Raw genomic sequence first — 19,185 nt, 5'->3', positions numbered from 1 at the left:
GCTTGCTAGGCAAGTTTTCTACCACTTTAATCATATCCCAACTTTTTTTTTTTAAATTTCCCTTGTGTTAGCTGTATTTTAAATATGGTCTTGTACTTTTTACCCATCTTAGACAGAGGTCTTATGTAATCTACCCACACAGCTGGGATTACGAATCTTCCTTTGTTGAAATTGAGGTCTTGTAAACATTTTGCCAGGGATGGCCTCCAATCAAGATCTTCTGGATCCTGAGCAGCTGGGATAAGACACATGTACTACCATTCAGCAAGACTGCTACTTTTAATTTTCTTCCACAGCATGAATAGCAGTAGTTTTCACATAGCTGGATGGTGATAAACCTGGACTATGTTCATTTTATTGTTAAATGCCAGCTGTAAAAATTTTTGCAGACTGAAAAACCTGTTCTTACTTGCAATCTGGTTTGAAAACTTTTCACATCATATGGAATAAAATTAATACAGAAGAATCAAATATGTTATCGTGGCATTTATTCAGTTGCAATAAATGCAACTCCAATATTAACTTGGTTCATAAGAGCACCCTCTGCAAAATTTGTTTTTTGTTTTAACTACAATTATTTTCTAATGATTATCATGTAGTCAATGTACACAATTCAAAACACAGGATGTGTCACTTTATGTTGAGTGTTTGTCTGTCTGTCTTACATTATTTGCAATACAAAAGTTACTCAGTGACCGCCTGGAAAGATCCATACATGCCTAGTCACTGTCAGCAAACATCACCACAAACATCACAAAGCTATGTCTAGGTGCCTTTACATCATGCAGGAGGCAGATCAGAAGTCCAAATTCCAACTGGTATGGTATTCCTAGTCAACAAAACTTTATTTTTAGCCGGGCGCCGGTAGCTCACGCCTGTAATCCTAGCTACTCAAGAGGTTGAGATCTGAGGATCACAGTTCAAAGCCAACCCAGGCAGGAAAGTCTGTGAGACTCTTATCTCCAATAAACCACTAGAAAACGGAAGTGGTGTTGTAGCTCAAGCAGTAGAGTGCTGGCCTTGAGCTGAAGAGATCAGGGACAGTGCCCAAGCCCAGAGTTCAAACCCCACAACCGACCAAAAAAAAAAAAAAACAACTTTATTTTTTATTAGTCGTGGGGCTTGAACTCAACACTCACTGGCAAACAACACTTTATAGTTAAGATGTAAGCCATGCAAAGTCACTCAACAGAAATGTTCCCTTGGGCTGCTTATAAAATACAATATGGATTGGGAGGGCGGGTGGTGGCTGGGAAAGTGGCTCTGTAGTAGAGTGCTTGCCTTGTTGAGGCCCTGGGTTTGATTCCTCAGCACTATATAAGCAAAAAAGGCCGGAAGTGTTGCTGTGGCTCAAGTGGTAGAGCGCTAGCCTTGAGCTGAAGAGCTGAGGGACAGCGCTCAGGCCCAGAGTTCAAGCTCTACGACCGACCAAAATATATATATATATATATTTAAGATACAGTATAAATAATGCTACAAATAAAGAGAACTTACATTGGGTCTCCAGAACGTATATGTTTGCAGGCTGTCTGTATTACAGATTCACAAGCTTCATTCAAAGCTCGATCAATGCGGTAATCTGCACCAGGATCAGTCTCTTGTATCAGTGTTTGAAGCTGGAGTTTAAAAAATTAAGAATAATGTCATCTCATCACTTAGATCTGTTGCTCAGACTGGCACAGCACAATGCACTCTTAACAAGGTAGAACAACTGTCACTGGCCAAACTCAAGAACTTTCCAACTGGTTTCTCCACCCAGTTGCAAAGTTTTCTGTTTATGGAACTGTGGAGGTAAGTGGCTTATTTACACTTCTAAAACATCCCTGGATAGCTGCTAGTATGACTAAAAAGGCTGCCTTTTTATTGCCTACTCTTAAATCAGATTAAACCTGACACTCAGGACCAAGCCAGAGTTGAGTGGAGGAGAGCCAAGAGAAAGTTAGTAATACTGGTATAAAATAACTATATAATGATTTATTAAAATCAGATGTGAAAGATTTCATTTAACTTGCAGAAACAATTAGAAACAAGAATACGTTGCTGGATGCCTGTGTCTCATGCCTATAATCCTAGCTATTCAGGAGCCTGAGATCTGAGAAGTGTGGTTTGAAGTTAGCCTGAGCAAGAAAGTCGCTGAGACTCTTTTTTTTTTTTTTGTCGGTCGTGGGGCTTGAACTCTGGGCCTGGGCGCTGTCCCTCAGCTCTTTAGCTCAAAGCGAGCGCTCTACCACTTGAGCTACAGTGCCACTTCCGGTTTTCTGGTGGTTTATTGGAGATAGGAGTCTCCCGGTCTCTCCTGCCCGGGCTGGCTTTGAACCTCGATCCTCAGATCTCAGCCTCCTGAGTAGCTAGGATTACAGGCGTGAGCCACCAGCGCCTGGCTCGCTGAGACTCTTATCTCCAATTAACCACCAAAAAACTGGAAGTGGAGTTGTGGCTCAGGTGGTAAAGCACTAGCCTTGAGGGGGGAAAAAACTTCAGGGACAGCTTCCAGGCCTGAATTCAAGGCACAGGACTAGCACAAACAAAAAAGAAAGGATTTGGAACTCTTTTTGTTGGTTGCTCATGGGGCTTGAACTCAGGGCCTCAGCGCTGTGTCTGAGTTCCAGTAGCTCACACCTATAATCCTACTCAGGAGGCTGAGATCTGAGGATTGTGATTGGAAACCAGCACAGGCAGGAAAGTCCATGAGACTCTTATCTCCAATAAACTACTCAGTAAAAGCTGGAAGTGATGCTAAGGCTCAAGTGGTAGAGTGTTAGACTTGAGCAAAAAAAGTTCAGGCCCAGAATTCAAGCCCTAGGATAGATTTGATTTTTTTTTTTTTAGTCTCCTTGGCTTTCCTGGATCTCTTTTTGTGTCAGTGAGTCTAGGAGTCCACTCTGATCTGCATACCTGATCCATAATCCAGAGGTTCATATGAAAGCACTGGCTTTTCATATACCTACCAGATGCTGTAGATCAAAGGAAATGAAAAAAATCTATTTGCCTAAAATAAGTCACTAAGAAAAATATGAAGAACTGCTGATATTTTGGGTGGAAACTATTTCAGGGTTTTTTTGGGGGTAGGCAATCTGGAGAAGCTACAAACTGTTGTGATTAGTTGTTAGGAAGACTACAGTGCTTTGCAAAGAAAATGGTAACCAATTTAATGTATGTCAACAAACTCTGGAAGTCTTTGCAAGGACTATCAGTTTAATTTCATGGCTAACACACGAATTTTGAGAACCCCTAATGAATTTATTAAACTGTAGCTGATATGTAAATGCCCTACAGAGTCTATTTAGTAGGCTAGCAGTTCAAGAGACTGATGGGAATGTGGGAAATACATAAGAATGTCTACTACTATATACATATACATCTATTCCAGCTTAGCATGCTTAGGAAAACTTGGGGAAAACTTTGGAAAAGGGGGCTGGGAGTATGACTCAAGTGGGCCTAATAAACACGCAGTCCTGAGTTCAAATCCCAGTACTGCCAAAAGAACAATAAACTGTGGAGAAAAGATTCATCTAGGCAACAGACCATTTAGTTATCTTTGGCCTGGGAGAAGCCGGGCTGCCCTCATTCAACTATAACTGAAGAAAACTTAATATAGATCACGAATGTGATATGACAGAGTATGTACTCCTTTTTTGTTATTCTCATCTTTAGTCTATGGTATACATTAATAAGAAGAAGAAACTCTTAGAAATTTCTGTTCAGTGTAACTCTCAGCCTCAACTAAATCAATCTATTAAGGAAGGCAAATTCTCTTTTGGTGAAGGACCTTTATTGATTTATTAGTGTTTTGACTTCTCAGTTCAGTAAAACCAATTTAGCAAGTTGAAAATTCCCTAGATACTCCAGCAAATGCAAATATAGTTGGATAAAGAAATACATTTCTCCTATCGCTCTTTTTATGAACTTAAACCTTTGTTCTACAGTTAATTCCACATTCTTACTAAGATATGACCAAAGAAACAATATCCTTCTTTTTCTTTTCTTTTTTTTTTTTTTGCCAGGCCTGGGGCTTGAACTCAGGGCGTATGCTCTGTCCCTGAGCTTCTTTTGCTCAAGGCTAGCACTCTACCACTTGGAGCCACAGCACCACTTCTGACTTTCTGTTTATGTGTCGAACTCAAAGCTTCATGCATGCTTGGCAAGCACTCTATCATTAAGCCACGGTTCCCAGCCCATCTTTAGTACCTAATGTTCATTGCAATGTCAAAAATAATCCAGATAAATCAAGGAATTATTGGGAACAGGCTCCTTAACTGAAAACACGTCATGGTCAAAGAGACAGTAGAAGTTTATCCTTACCGCCTGCTGGCAGTTCATTCCAAGGTTCCCTTTTTCTCCCCGAACTACTTTCATCAGACAGTGCAGGGTTCGACCTTTCCGATGTAATCCAGAACAGTGGTGCTCAATCTCTCCACGACAGCTCAGGATGATCTCGGGGCTCAGAGAGAAGTCTTCCATCAGCATGCGCCGGTAATCTAACATCTCCCCCTGGCACTCACTGCTCACTTGACGTCCTAAGGTAGGATGTAACTTGTATGTTATGAAGGTTGATCTTGAGTATCAGAAATCACTATATATTAAAAGAATGTTTTTGTCTAGTATAGCATATGCCACTCATGTGTCTATCTATACTGAAAAGCTTAGAAATTAGCAAAGGCTTTTAAGAGAGTAAAGCGGGCTTAGACTCTGGAGATTTAGGCTTATCTGGACAGTGTTGAACATTATATAGATTTTATACTCCTAAGTCAGTAATACAAATGCTTGCAATGAAAGTCTCTGTATGTGTGCATGCGCATGTACACGCATGCACATTGGATACTGAATCCAGAGCTTCACACATGCTAAGCAGCACTTGGACACTATGCTACAAATGAAACCTGAAGAACAAATCCCTATGTGCCTACACAGTAATGCTTGTTAAAAATAAACACTCCTCAGGCTGGGAAGTTGGCTCAGTGGTAGAGCACTTGCCTTGCATGCATGAGGCCCTGGGTTCAATTCCTCAGCACCACATAAGCAAAAAGAAAAAAGCCGGAAGTGGTGCTGTAGCTCAAGTGGTAGAGCGCTAGCCTTGAGCTGAAGAGCTGAGGGACAGCGCCCGGGCCCAGAGTTCAGGCCCCACGACCGGACCCCCCAAAAAAAAACAAAAAATAAAAAACACTCCTCAAATATTCACACAAACACCCCCATATTCAGTTGTAAATGGCAATAATGAAAACTTTAAAGAATTAAAACAATAACTAAAATCAAACACACAAAAACATAAACAGTTATAAACATCTAGTCAGTGATAAAGCCATCCAAAAGTTCAAATGCTAAATCATTTACCTCACTCCTCTATAAATGTTACGCAATATTAAATTATTAAAATATTAAAAATTAAAAATGTTCAGAAGAGCAAATGCAGGAGGAAACTGACATGTACAAGAAACTTCAGAGTGTGAATCCAAACAGAAAAGGAAATAGAAAGGAAGAGAAGGGGAAAGAGAAAGGCAAAGGCAAAGGCAGAGGCAGAAAGAAGTCTCACCTCTGTGTACTGCTGACTCAAGGCACATTAGAAGGTAGGAGAGCCTCGCTTCCCGGGAGCGAGGAAGGTTTTCCACATTGCACCGGTATTTCTTCAGGTCACTTTTGCAGGATTTGGCCAATGAATAACTGACTTTATAATCCTGGGCAATGAGCTTTTGGCGGGTTGTTAGTGCTTCTCGACACTGAGGAAAAAGAGAAGAATACTCAGAATGCAAAAATAAGAATACCCAGATGGCTCAGCAGTTTACATGGGTCTCTGAGAGAAGTAGAGGCTGTTAACTTCAGTCATCACCAAAATGACTCTCTAAATCTAGTTAAAATTTAGCACAGAATCAGGTTCTGGTGGCTCACACCTGTAATCCTAGCTACTCAGGATGCTGAGATCTGAGGTGGTGGTTAGAAGCCAGCCTGGATAGACAAATCCAAGAGGCTCCTATCTCCAATTAACCAGTAAAAAGCTGGAAATGGAGGTGAGGCTCAAGAGGTAGAGTTCCAGGCTTGAGTAAAAAAGCCAAGTGAGTACAAGATCCTGAGTTCAAGCCCCTGCACCAGCATACACACACACAGACACACACACACACTATTAGTATGGTATGTAAGCTTTGTGTGGCAAAAAGTTGTGAATAGAGAACACTGAAATACCATAGTGAATGGTTAGTTGTTGCCATAATAGCTGCTGTTTTAAACGTTTGGTAAATTGACTTAAAAGTATTCTGATGTGGCACTGTGGCTCAAGTGGTAGAATCCTTGTGAGCTGAAGAGCTGAGGGACAGCACGCCCAGGCCCAGAGTTCAAGCTCCATGACCGATCAAAAAAAAAAGAAAAAAGAAGAACAACAAAAAAAGAACAAAAAAAAAACCCCACCATACTGTATTCTTTTTTTTTTTTTTAATTTTTTGTTGTTGTTGTTGTTGGTTGTGAGGTTTGAACTCAGGCCCTGAGCCTCTTTGTGCTCAAAGCTATTGCTCTACCACTTGAGCCACAGTGCCACTTCTGGCTTTTTCTGCTTATGTGGTGCTGAGGAACTGAACCCAGGGCCTCCTGCACGCAAGGCAAGCACTCTACCACTGAGCCACCTTCCCAGGCCACAGTTAGTTTGTTTGTTTGTTTTGTCAGTTGTAGGGCCTGAACTCTGGCCCTGGGTGATGTCCCTCAGTTCTTCAGATCAAGGCTAGTGCTCTACCACTTGAGCCACAGTGCCACTTCTGGTTTTCTGGTGGTTAACTAGAGGTAAAAGTCTCACAGACTTTCCTGCCCAGGCTGGCTTTGAACCTCGATCCTCAGATCTCAGCCTCTTGAGTAGCTAGGATTACACGTGGGAGCCACCAGTGCCTAGCCTGATAAGATTCTTGCATTCATTCAGGGAAAGAACCTACAGTAATGAGAATATTTAATAAGGCATCTACTGAAAAATTAAAACAGCTGGTTGGCTATCTGTGAGGCTCATTGGTTTGGTTAGCTGAAACTAAATGTAGTTCTAGCTTCGGTACAATTCTGAAATAAAATTCCAATTTTAATCCCCAACACTGTGTAGTTAACAACTAAAGCTTCATTTCTTTTTTGTTATTTTCTGGTACTGGGCTTTTGCATTCTCACCCAGCTTTCAAAATTGCTCATAGCTAGTGCTCTACCACTTGAGCCATTCTAGCAATTTGCTGGTTAATTGGAGATTGAATCTCATGGATTTTTCTGCCCTAGCTGGCTTTAAACTGCAATTCCCCAGGTCTCAGACTCTGAGTAGCTAGGATTATAGACACGAACCACTGGAGCCTGACTCTATGCTTTATTTTCTTGGTATAAGCCTTTGGTTGGGTGTTTGTTTTGAGGTGGTCTTGCTATTCACACAGCCTAGCCCAAGTTAGCCTTAAATTTTAGATCCATCTGCCTCAGCTTCCTAAGTACTGTGATTACAGGTGTGTATCAGCATGACCTATAACCAAATATGCTTTGATTCTGTACTTTTAAAAGGGTATGGCAGGGCTGGGAATGTGGCTTAGTGGTAAAGTGCTTGCCTAGCATGAATGAAACCCCGGGTTCAATTCCTCAGTACCATATAAGCAGAAAAAGACAGAAGTGTTGCTGTGGCTCAAGTGGTAGAGTACTAGTCTTGAGCAACAGAAGCTCAGGGTTAGCACACAGGCCTGAGTTCCAGCCCCAGGCCTGGCCAAAATTAGTAATTTATATTTTCATATAGTCAGCCCTCTATATTCTCAGAATGGGACTATCAGGGAAAGAAAATTGTCTGTTAAATATGTAAGTTTTTCTTAACTGGGCACCGGTGGCTCACGCCTGTAATCCTAGCTGCTCAGGAAGCTGAGATCTGAGGATCATGGTTCAAAGCCAGCCTGGGCAGGAAAGTCTGTGCGACTCTGATCTCCAATAAACCACTAGAAAACTGGAAGTGGCACTGTGGCTCAAGAGGTAGAGTGCTCGCCTTGAGCTGAAGAGAGCAGGGACAGTGCCCAAGTCCAGAGTTCAAGCCCCACGACCGACAAAAAAAAAAGAAGTTTTTCTTGTCATTATGCCTATGCAAGATAAGAAATGAGTTGTGAAACTTTAACAAACTAATATTCAATTGTTTCAAAGTAATACCTTTTCACTCATTGATTCTTCAAATTTATGGTTAAAGAGGCACTTATATACTCTGCCTTCACCAGCCTGTGTCTGTAAGATAGAACACAGATTATTATTATTACAGTTATCTTAGCTAAGTAATTATGCTATGTATTTAATTTTATGTGAATTAATTGTACAAAAGAGTGGGCTTCATTATGACATTTTCATACATGTATACAGTATACTCTGGTCGTAACTCATCATCCCATTCTATTAAATATACTGTCACAGAACTAAGGGAAGTATTTAGTGAGCTTCCTTTCTTACAGCTTTGATAGAATCAATGTTAGACTCAACTCTTATAATCCATGGTTCTGACAGTATAAATTAAAAACACCAAGCACAGGAAGTGCACACAAGTAACTTTCAGACCTCTCAAAATGGAAACTATTTTATTTCTTGTCTAAAACTGTCTGTGGAGGTTGAGGGTGTAGCTCAGTGGTGGAATGCTTGCCTAACACACAGTACTCAGGTGTAATATACTGTTCATTTTACCCTGGCAAAGTAAGATTCTCATAGATAAAACAGACTTCCAAAAACTGGAACACAGAAGTGAGATAAAGCTGCAAATAGTAACATCGAAAAGTCTCCAGTCCAACTATTAACTAGATTTTAATCTTCAAGACTGAGCAACAAACACTATTTTCTATTATCTTGAGGCGGAATTTATTTTCCATTAGAGTGGCTTTTCTACATGTGAGGGTTCATGATGGTTAATTTTGGATAACAGTATTAAAGACATTTCCAAAGAAAAGGAAGAAAAGAGAAACATTTTCTTGCTGACTCACATTTTCACAAAAGCGTTCCCGATCATCTCGGCAAGAAAAATATAAATGCCGGTCTAAATGAAAGTCATCTGAGGATAGCTCAGCCACCCGAAGAATGGCTTTCTTGCAGAGTTCAGACACTTGAGTCTTGGGCTCCTTTTCTTCTGCTTCCTTCACCAGGCCTTTCTCCAAGCATGATACCACCTCACCTTGTGAGTGTGCATCCTAAAACAACAAGGATATTAATATTTTAAAACATTCACCTCTCGAGCTTCAAATAAACACTATTTGGTTAAAAACAAACAAAAAATCTAACAAGCTGCAGAGATAGTCATCCTTACTAGTCATCCTTTCTAACACTCTATTAAGAAAGACACCGGCCAGGCGCCAGTGGCTCACGTCTGTAATCTTAGCTACTCAGGGGGCTGATCTGAGGATGGTAGTTCAAAGCCAGCCCCGGCAGGAAAGTCCGTGAGACTCTTATCTCTAGTAAACCACTCAGAAAACTGGAAGTAGTGCAGTGGCTCAAGTGGTAGAGCACTAGCCTTGAGCTAAAGAACAGCCTTCAGGCCCAGAGTTCAAGCCCCATGACCAACAAGAAAGGAAGAAAGAGAGAGACAGAGAGAGAGAGGGGGAGAAAGAAAGAAGAAAGAAAGAAGGAAGGAAGGAAGGAAGGAAGGAAGGAAGGAAGGAAGGAAGGAAGGAAGGAAGGAAGGAAGGAAGGAAGGAAGGAGAAAAAGAGAGAAAGAAAGAGAAACAAAGATAAGAGGAAAGAGATTCTGGGAATTTTTACTGTCAATTAGCAATAGAAAGATAGATCCTGAATTTTTAGTTTAAATATCAGAATATTCTTTTTTTTTTTTTTGGGTCCGGTCGTGGGCCCTGAACTCTGGGCCTGGGCGCTGTCCCTCAGCTCTTCAGCTCAAGGCTAGCGCTCTACCACCTGAGCCACAGCGCCACTTCCGGCTTTTTTCTTTTTGCTTATGTGGTGCTCAGGAATCGAACCCAGGGCCTCATGCATGCAAGGCAAGCGCTCTACCACTGAGCCACCTTCAAAGCCCACTAATGCCATTTCTTAAGAATATTCTGATATTTCGGGGCTGGGGCGCTATGGCTCAAGTGGTAGTGCTAGCCTTGAGCTGAAGAGCTGAGGGACAGCGCCCAGGCCCAGAGTTCAGGCCCCACGACCGGACCCAAAAAAATAAATAAATAAAATAAAATAACTACAGAAATCCCTAAATATTTACCTGTAAAAGCTAGGCATTACCCAAATAATAATATTAGTACCACAGTAACCATAGCAGTAATGCATTTAAAATAGAAACTTACCCTAAATATTTTCCATTCAGGAGTCCTAATCTATGCTCATAAAATACCATAAAGAGTATAATCATTAAATAGACAAATGTAATCATTAAATATATAATAATATATTGATACACATAATATTGATACATATGCTTCCTTATATAGACATATAAATACGATTACAGTATAATACAAATGTATGAAATCATCAGTATATAATAAAAAAGATCCCTCTAGGTAGGCAAAATTTCAATGACAGAAGACATACACATATTTGTCTATTTTACTGAAATATAATTTGTTCTATCAAACATTAATTTCCTTCCTGAAAATTCTCATAATCTTGCCTAACAAATCCATGAAGAGGGGAGAACTGTGATTTCTACTGTAACTGAGTTACATAATTCATCTGAGCTGTAAAATATAATAAGGTAGTTAGCTAATGAACATTGATTCATTCATTCATTCACCTGCACTGGGGGCTTGAATTCAGGGCCTAGAACTTTTTTGCTCAAAGTTGGTGTTCTACCACCCACACACATATCTAATACTGATGGTTAATTGGAGATAACAGTTTTGTTTTTTGTTTTTTTAATTTATCTGTCCAGGCTGGTTTCTAACCTCAATCCTCAGATCTCAGCCTTCTGAGTAACTAGGATACAAGCATAACTCACTGGCACTCAGACCCATCATTTATTTTTCTAGACCTGTGTAAGTATAAATAGGTGAGTGGAGCCTATAAAATTACATGTGGATTCTGTATATATTTTTAAGGAGGGTTCTGTTTTCCTAGTATTTTTTTTCCCTAAAGTTTTGAAGACCCCCCCCAAGTTGATTTAAGAAGCACTCTGTATTCTTTCCCCCCTCTCCCCAGCCTTCTGCAAGAGTGGGGTTTAAACTCAAGGCCTCATACTTGCTAGGCAAATGCTCTACCACTTTAGTTTTAGTTATTTTTCAGGTAGAGTTTTGTTCAGGCCACGTTTAGACCATAAGCCACCTACCCATGTCTCTTTCATAGCTGAGATCCCAGGCAAAAGCCACCAAGCCAGACTAACTGTTGAGGAAGGGGGTCTTGTTAGCTTTTTTTGCCCTGTCTAGCCTTGAACTTCTATCCTCCTGATCTTTACCACCCAAGTAATTGAGATTATGGTTTAGAGCCACTGTGCCCAGCAAGCCTTCCTAGTCTCTACCTAAACTTTCACCTTTCTCACTAGCTCTCTTTCCCATGCATAGAAACCTAGGAATACCATTATGTTTGGGGATTTTTGTTAGTTTTGTTTTTTTTTGTGAGACAGAGCCTCACTATTTAACCCAGCCTGGCCAAGGCTCTTAATCTTCTTGTCTCAGGCTCCTGAGTGCTAAGATTATAGGCATAAGTCACCACAAACAGCTTCAAAGAGTAATTCTGAGGAGGAGGGACAAAAAGGATAGAGTGAAGTAGACACATACTTGAAATGTGGAATAAGGCTTATGTTTTTTTTCCTAATTTGTAAGTACGAGCCTAGGTAGGGCTTACCCATTTCTACCTCCTCCAAAAGAAAGAAACTGGTAAACATTTGGACAGAATTTTATCAATTTACTTACTACTTATAGTATGAAGTGGTCATTATGAACATCATATTGTATTATAAAACAATGCCCTATTCTGAATTTTAGTAGTTCATAAAAGCTTACTTAGATGTTACTTAATTACACCTTCTTTCTTCCATTTTTAAAAATTCAAATATTAATATATGTAAAAATATATAAAGTCTACAGAATCACATTTTTGCCTAAAAGAATAAAAAAGCACTTTCACCTTTTCATCCTAAGACCTGTGGATCATACTGAGTATCTTTGTTATGAAGCATCAAAAGGAGGTTAAAAATACATTCTAGTTAACTCCAAGTTTAGCCTTTAATCCTAGCATTGTGTAGCAAGGAAATAATTTCTTTCTCTCTTTTCTTTTTTTTGGTCGGTCGGGGGGCCTGAACTCTGTCCCTCAGCTCTTTAGCTCAAGGCTAGTGCTCTACCACTTGAGCCACAGTGCCACTTCCGGCTTTTTCTGCATATGTGGTGCTGAGCAATCGAACCAAGGGCCTCATGCATGCAAGGTAAGTAAGCATTCTACCACTAAGCCACCTTCCCAGCCCCCAGCCCTGCAAGGAAATAATTTCTAAGTAATAAATGGCTGTTTCCCTGTGTGTTTAGGCTTTTTAATTGTTTTAAAGATGTAGCCAAAGATTAAATATTTAGAGCTATTATATTTCTTAATGGTTTTGCTTCTCATATAATTTAAAGATAGTATCATGGTTTAAGAACCCCTTAAAGGAAGATTTTGAGTTCAAGGTCAGTCTAAGCAATGCAGTGAGACTTTGTCTCAAATTGCAAATTGGAATTGTACACTGTGGCTTGCACTTGTAATCCTAGCTACTCACAAGGCTGAGATCTGGGGAACTGGTGGCTCAAGTCTGTAATCCTAACTACTCAGGAGGCTGAGATCCGAGGATTATGGTTCAAAGGCAGCGTGAACTGAAAAGTCACCATAAAACTCTTTATCTTCAATTAATCACCAGAAAACCAGAAGTAGCACTGTGGTTCTACGTGGTAGAGTGCTAACTTTGAGCAAAAGAGCTCAGAGACAGCACCCAGTTCCATGACGGGGGGGGGGGGGGGGGGGGGGGGGGGGGGCCGGCGGCCCGGGGAGGGAGGAGATAAAAAGAAAGACAGGGGATTTAGGAGTAAGCCCCAGTAGTATACTTGCTTAAGAAGGGCAACATCTTGGTTTCAGTGCTCAGTGCCATAATATAAATAGATGAAAAAAGAAATGACTGTCCACTAAAGGGAACATAGTTCTGGAAGTCTTGTGAAATAAATAAGTATGAGTTTAACGATGATACTTTTTAAAATCAAATTAGGTAATCAGCTGTTTCTATATTCATTTGTAGCCATTTTCAACTCATGGATAAATTCAAATGTATATGTAATATTTATTTTTCATAAGTTTTTGAGTCATTGTGCTATTGAAAATAACTTTTTAAGCCAGGTGCTAGTGGTTCACGCCTGTAATCCTAGCTACTCAGGAGGCTGAGATCTGAGGATCATGGATCAAAGCTGCCCAGGCAGAAAAGTCCATGAAACTCTTATCTCCAATAAACCACTCAGAAAACCTCAAGTGGCGCTGTGACTCAAGTGATAGAGCACTATCCTTGAACTGAAGAGCTGAGGGACAGTGCCCAGGCCCAGAGTTCAAGCCCCATGACCAACAAAAAGAAGAAAAGAAGTTTTTATAAACTGCTGGTATTTTTCTTCTGGGGACCATGTGGCAGATTGTCTTTTTATTTTCCTGAAAAAGTAAACTTCCTAAAATAATTTTATACTTTTTACATATGCATATACACACAAACACTTTTTGTGTGTGCTGGTACCGGGGCCTGAACTTAGCACTTAGGCCACTGTCCCTCAGTTTTTTCACTCAAGGCCAGCATTTGACCATTTGAGCCACAGCTCCACATGTAGCTTTTAGTGTTATTTGGAGATAAGAAATCTCACTGTCTTTTCCACCTGGCCCGACTTTACTTCCATTCTCAGATCTCAGCCTCTTGAATAGCTACTATTTGTTTTTGTTTTTTGTTTTTGGTTTTGTCGGTGATGGGGCTTGAATTCTGGGCCTGGGTGCTGTCCCTGAACTCTTCAGCTCAAGGTGAGCGCTCTACCATGCCACTTCCAATTTTCTGATGGTTAACTAGAGATAAGAGTAACAGACTTTGCTGCCTGGACTGCTTTGAACCACGATCCTTAGATCTCAGCCTCCTGAGTACCTAGGATTACAGGCATGAGCCACCAACACCTAGTCATATACTACCATCTTTACACATCTGTAAATTTACCTAACTTTTCTTGTGATATTAAGAATCAGTTTTAACATATCATGTGCTTGCTAAGTCATTTTTTACTAAGATATATAAAGATTAGAGAACTGGGCTCTCTTCATTGTCAAAATGTACTATAGGTAATATACTGACGATAACACTTCTCTTAGCTGATAGGAATCGCTCTACTTTCCCTAGTATAGAAACATTATGTTACAAGTACAGGTCAACAGGCAAGTTTCCTTTAACTTCAACTGTGAGGTAACCTCTACTATCAAATTATTCCATGTTAATTACACAGTGGTTTTAACTGAACAAGTTTATAGAACTCCTTTGGTGAAGGCAATGTAGTAGGTACCTTTTCCCCAAGACGAATGCTGCCACATTTCAGAATGTTGATGTCATTTTTGCAGTCATCCATGAAGCCACAGATTAAACGGTAATCACTGAAAATTATGGCTGTCATCTTGGTAATGTATTGATGGCACTGATACTCAGTGATGTTGCCCCGGTGATCCACCAAGCAGGAAACCATGTAACCTTTTCCAACTGGCTCATCGGCACATTCTTTAATCTGTTCAAAAGAAAGTGACTACTTTACACACAAATATTCTGTGCTTATATTAAACTACTGTTTGATATTTTTCTATTGATTTCCTATGTATTTGCCTGGGAGACAAAATGGAAAACATTTAGAACTACATTCATGAAAAAAAAAAATTTAAAACCCGGAGCCAGGGGCTTGTGGCTCCTATCTATAATTCTTACTACTCAAAAGATTGAGATCTGGGGCTGGGAAGGTGGCTCAGTGGCAGACTGCTTGCCCCTCATGCATGAGGCCCTGGGGTTCAATTCCTCAGCACCACATAAACAGAAAAAGCTAGAGGTGGCACTGTAGCTCAAGTGTTAGAGTACTAACCTTGAGCAAAGAGAGGCTCAGGAACAGGGTTCAGGCCCAGAGTTCAAGCCCCACTAACGACCAAAAAAAAAAAAAAAAGATTGAAATCTGGAGGATCATAGTTCAGAGTCAGCTCAGGCAGAAAAGTCCATGAGACTACATCTCCAAAATAACCAGCAATAAGCTGCTGGAAGTGTGGCTCAAGTAAAGAACACCAACAGAACAAAAAAGCTGAAGGAACACAAGCCCTGAGTTCAAACACCAGTGGTGGCTTAAAAAAAAGTGGTACCTGGTAATAGGATGAAGACATATATTCTGGATTTTATTCATGATTCAGGAATCATGAATAAAAGAATAAAATCTAACTTCTTCCACAAGTCTATAGAAATTAGAATTTCTCTTCCCTGGGGCAGGTCAAAGAAACTTGAATGAGTCCTCTCTGTTTTTTTATACGGGAATTGGCCATTGAATTCTCTGACCTACCCTTCTCTAATAGAAGGTCATATAACACTTCCCATTTCCACAAGGGTCCTAGCCCATATCCTGATGGGAATAATGCTGATGCAAATAGACCTTGCAGTGTTTCACTATGCAGTTTAGCATTAGATAAGGAATTAAGTCTTCATAAAAGCCTACAACCTACAGAGTTGAGAAGCTAGTAGATAGGCAAACACACAGAAGTTCTTGAAGGATGAGGTGCTTGGAGAAGGGACCAATGATATGTGGTCAGGATTCCCTGTAGGTTAGGATCTTCCTTAAGAAATGTAGAGAAACTGGCCCTGACTAAAGTCATTAACAAGCACCAACATGAAGAAAGATAAATACATTGCAAACCTGTGACTATAACTTAGGGTTGGAAAAACAGCAACTGTTGTTTCTGTGCTTCTCATATTCAGTGAGTAAAAATATTCGTCTTTGTGAGTTTTTGATTACTAGTTAAAAAAAAATCCTCAATGCTAACACTGGTTGCTCACAGCTGTAATCCTAGCTACTCAGGAGGCTGAGATCTAAGGATCACAGTTTAAAGACAGCCCACGCTCTAAAGTCCATGAGACTCTTATCTCCAACTAAGCACCCAAAAGCTAGAAGTAGAGTTGTGGCTCAAGTGGCAGAATGCTAGCCTTGAGCAAGCCTTGTTTAAGTCTGAGGACTGGCTTATATATACCCCCTCCCCGCCAAAAAATCCTCACAACAAAAAAATGCCAAATACCTCAATTTTCACTAAAATCATTTGTTGTTTACCGTAAGATAAATAACTCAAAAATTTCCTCCTTTATTATCTGAATAATGCTGTACATTTTCACTTACTGTTTTCAGCTTTACATATAAAATATGTAAAAAAGTCAACCCTTTTAGCACTAACTACTATTATTTGACACATGTACCATGTAGTTCAGTAGCTCCAACTGCAGAGCTAGAACGTTTAGGAAGGTTTATAAACCTAGTAGTGATGATGTGGACTTTGTCTCAGGTCCAGCAGGTTAGAGGGTATGAAGCAGCCCTCAGGACCTCAACAGCTGCGCTGATGTTGAGGGACCAACAAGACCTGATTTCCAACTGTATCAGTCAACAGTATCCCATTTCAAGTGTAGGTGGATGCTAACAAAAAAAGTCTAATTACACCCCTTCTTATCTCTCAACCAAGGAAGATGTTAATTCTAAGAAAAGTAACTGAGTCAAATGACTCAGATACAAATGTATCTTAATACGGGGGATGGTCAGCAGATATAATTTTCTCTTCTAAACAATTAAATACATTTATAACCTACCTCTGATATGGTTGACTTACAAACTTCTCTTGCCACAGATTCAAATTTGGGATCAGTAGTCAGGTTCAGTTTGTAATTCCACAACAGCTAGATTCAAGCAGAAAACAAAATAAATTTGAAAAGCAGAAACAAAAAGCTTCCAGTTAGAAAAAGAAATTTATTATCAGTGGTTACTATAAATGACAAAAGCCAATTATTAAAGTTGCATAAGGCACATTTACATGCCCAATAACAGAAATTAAATGTTATCACAATCATAGATAAGACAAAAAATATATATGCAGACAAAAATTAAAGCCGAATCATACATACTTTTCACTAACGGACAATTTTTTAAAACTATGAGTTAAAAATGATTGAGTTTCAAGAAAAAAATGCTTAATAAGATCCCTGACAAAGTTTTCCGAAGAAAACAGAGATAGGCTGAATAAGCTAAATTCTGCTAAAGTAAAAAAGTCTAACCTAGAAGCTCAGGTATGTTTAGTCTTTGCTCTCACAAATAACAATGCTTTTGTGTTTTATGAACATCAGTTTTATGAAGGAGAGTTAGTAGGGCTCATTATAGCTTGCATAAAAAGTGATACCCTACCTAAAAAAAATAACAAAAGAAAGAGCTGAAGGTGTGACTCCAGTAGTAGAGTACCTGCTATGAAATAGTATGCTTAGATTTCATTTCAAAATAAAAAAGGAAAGTTGGGTGCTGGTAGCTCACACCTGTAATCCTAGCTATTCAGGAGGCTGAGATCTGAGTAGCCCTGTTCAAAGCCAGCCCTGGGAAGAAAAGTCCCTAAGACTCTTATCTCCAATAAACCACTCAGAAAACCAGAAGTGGTAGAACTCTATCTTGAGCTTAAGAGCTGAGGGACAGCACCCAAGCCCAGAGTTCAAGGCCCATGACTGACAAAAAGGAAGGAAGGAAGGAAGGAAGGAAGGAAGGAAGGAAGGAAGGAAGGAAGGAAGGAAGGAAGGAAGGAAGGAAGGAAGGAAGGAAGGGAGGGAGGAAGGAAGGAAGGAAGGAAGGAAGGAAGGAAGGAAGGAAGGAAGGAAGGAAGGAAGGAAGGAAGGAAGGAAGGAAGGAAAAGAGTTTTTGGAACTCCAGTTTATAGTCAGTCAGTTGCTCAGGCAAAAATGATCTGGAAACTGAGTGCAGTGTGGCACATGTCTGAAATCCTAGCTACCTAGGAAGCTGAGATCTGAGGATCAGGATTCAAAGCCAGAATAGGCAAAAAAAAAAAAAAGTCCATAAGATTCGTATCTCAAATTAAAAAGCAAAAGCCAGAAGTGGTGCTATGGCTCAAGTTGGAGAGGACCAGACATCAGTGAAAAAGCAAAGAGAGAATGTAAAGCCCAGAGTTCAAGCCCCAGTACAAGCATATACACCCACAAAATAAAACACTGAATGAAAAACAACAAAACAACCTATGCTTATGATTGGCATCTTAAGTATTTTTAAAACTGTCAACTTGAGAACCAAGTGTTTTCATATGGTGGTACTAACAAAAACTAAAATACATAAATATTTGACAGACCCAACAGTTTCTAAAACAAAGGGGTATTTGTAGAGTTTACCATGGTCTTTAAATGAATTTAAACATTTTAAGATTAAAGAGAATGAAAAACAGCATAAAGCTTCCTGGAACAACAGGAAAAGCATACCAAAATCTGTCATCATATTTATGAAGCACATATGGTGAGTTAAAGAAAATCCTTACTTACATGATTACAGTCTGAAGAAATCTCATTTTCAGGCTAGAAGGGGGGGAAAAAAAAAAGAAGAGAGATGATGTTTAACCAAAACAAAAAGCAAAAAAACCAACTTCTCAAGTTTTCAAACACCACCAAAATAAACTCAAAACTAGAAATCTGAATATTCAACCAAATATGTCTCTCCAATGTAAGGAAGAAGATGGAACTATACATCTGCTAGACTGCTGCAGGGAAATAATGCACCAGAAAATACAAGTGAGAGTATCCTCCCCAATGGGTAGTATAATGTGGACGTGAAAGTTAAGATGGTCAGGGACAATACAGGTGTCCTTTTTTGAAAGAGACTGAAACACCTTTAAAAAAAAAAACAGATTTATGGAAGCTGAGCATATAAACATATAATCTCAGAAACTCTTGCAGCACAGAGAGGAAGATCATGATTCTATGACAGCCCAGGCAGAACTGAGTGAGACTATCTAAAAACCAAGCTGGAAGGGCTGGGAAGGTGGCTCAGTGGTAGAGGGCTTGCCTTGCATGCATGAGGCCCTGGGCTCAATTCCTCAGCACCACATAAGTACAAAAAGCTGAAAGTGGTGCTGTGGCTCAAGTGCTTGCCTTGCATGCCTGAGGCCCTGGGTTCGATTCCTCAGCACCACATAAGCAAAAAGAAAAAAGCCAGAGTGGCGCTGTGGCTCAAGTGGTAGAGCATTAGCCTTGAGCTGAAGAGCTGAGGGACG

General features: G+C 40.0%; 1 protein-coding gene across 1 annotated transcript in view; it reads right to left on the bottom strand.

Moving 5' to 3' along the window:
* Positions 1–19,185, bottom strand: part of Glg1 (golgi glycoprotein 1) — an 86,675-nt gene that overhangs the window by 28,675 nt on the left and 38,815 nt on the right. The window contains exons 2-9 of the mRNA XM_042700934.1: positions 18,458–18,490; positions 16,742–16,828; positions 14,433–14,648; positions 8,937–9,140; positions 8,125–8,196; positions 5,531–5,714; positions 4,303–4,517; positions 1,495–1,616 (exon numbers count right to left, since the gene is read on the bottom strand). Coding sequence (XP_042556868.1) covers positions 1,495–1,616; positions 4,303–4,517; positions 5,531–5,714; positions 8,125–8,196; positions 8,937–9,140; positions 14,433–14,648; positions 16,742–16,828; positions 18,458–18,490 — 1,133 coding nt within the window. The remainder of the gene's footprint in view (positions 1–1,494; positions 1,617–4,302; positions 4,518–5,530; positions 5,715–8,124; positions 8,197–8,936; positions 9,141–14,432; positions 14,649–16,741; positions 16,829–18,457; positions 18,491–19,185) is intronic.

Source organism: Dipodomys spectabilis, unplaced genomic scaffold (genome assembly GCF_019054845.1).
Source record: "Dipodomys spectabilis isolate Male_0828 unplaced genomic scaffold, ASM1905484v1 ptg000273l, whole genome shotgun sequence".
NCBI classification, from domain to species: Eukaryota; Metazoa; Chordata; class Mammalia; order Rodentia; family Heteromyidae; genus Dipodomys; species Dipodomys spectabilis.
This window is presented reverse-complemented; position numbering and strand designations above follow the sequence as displayed.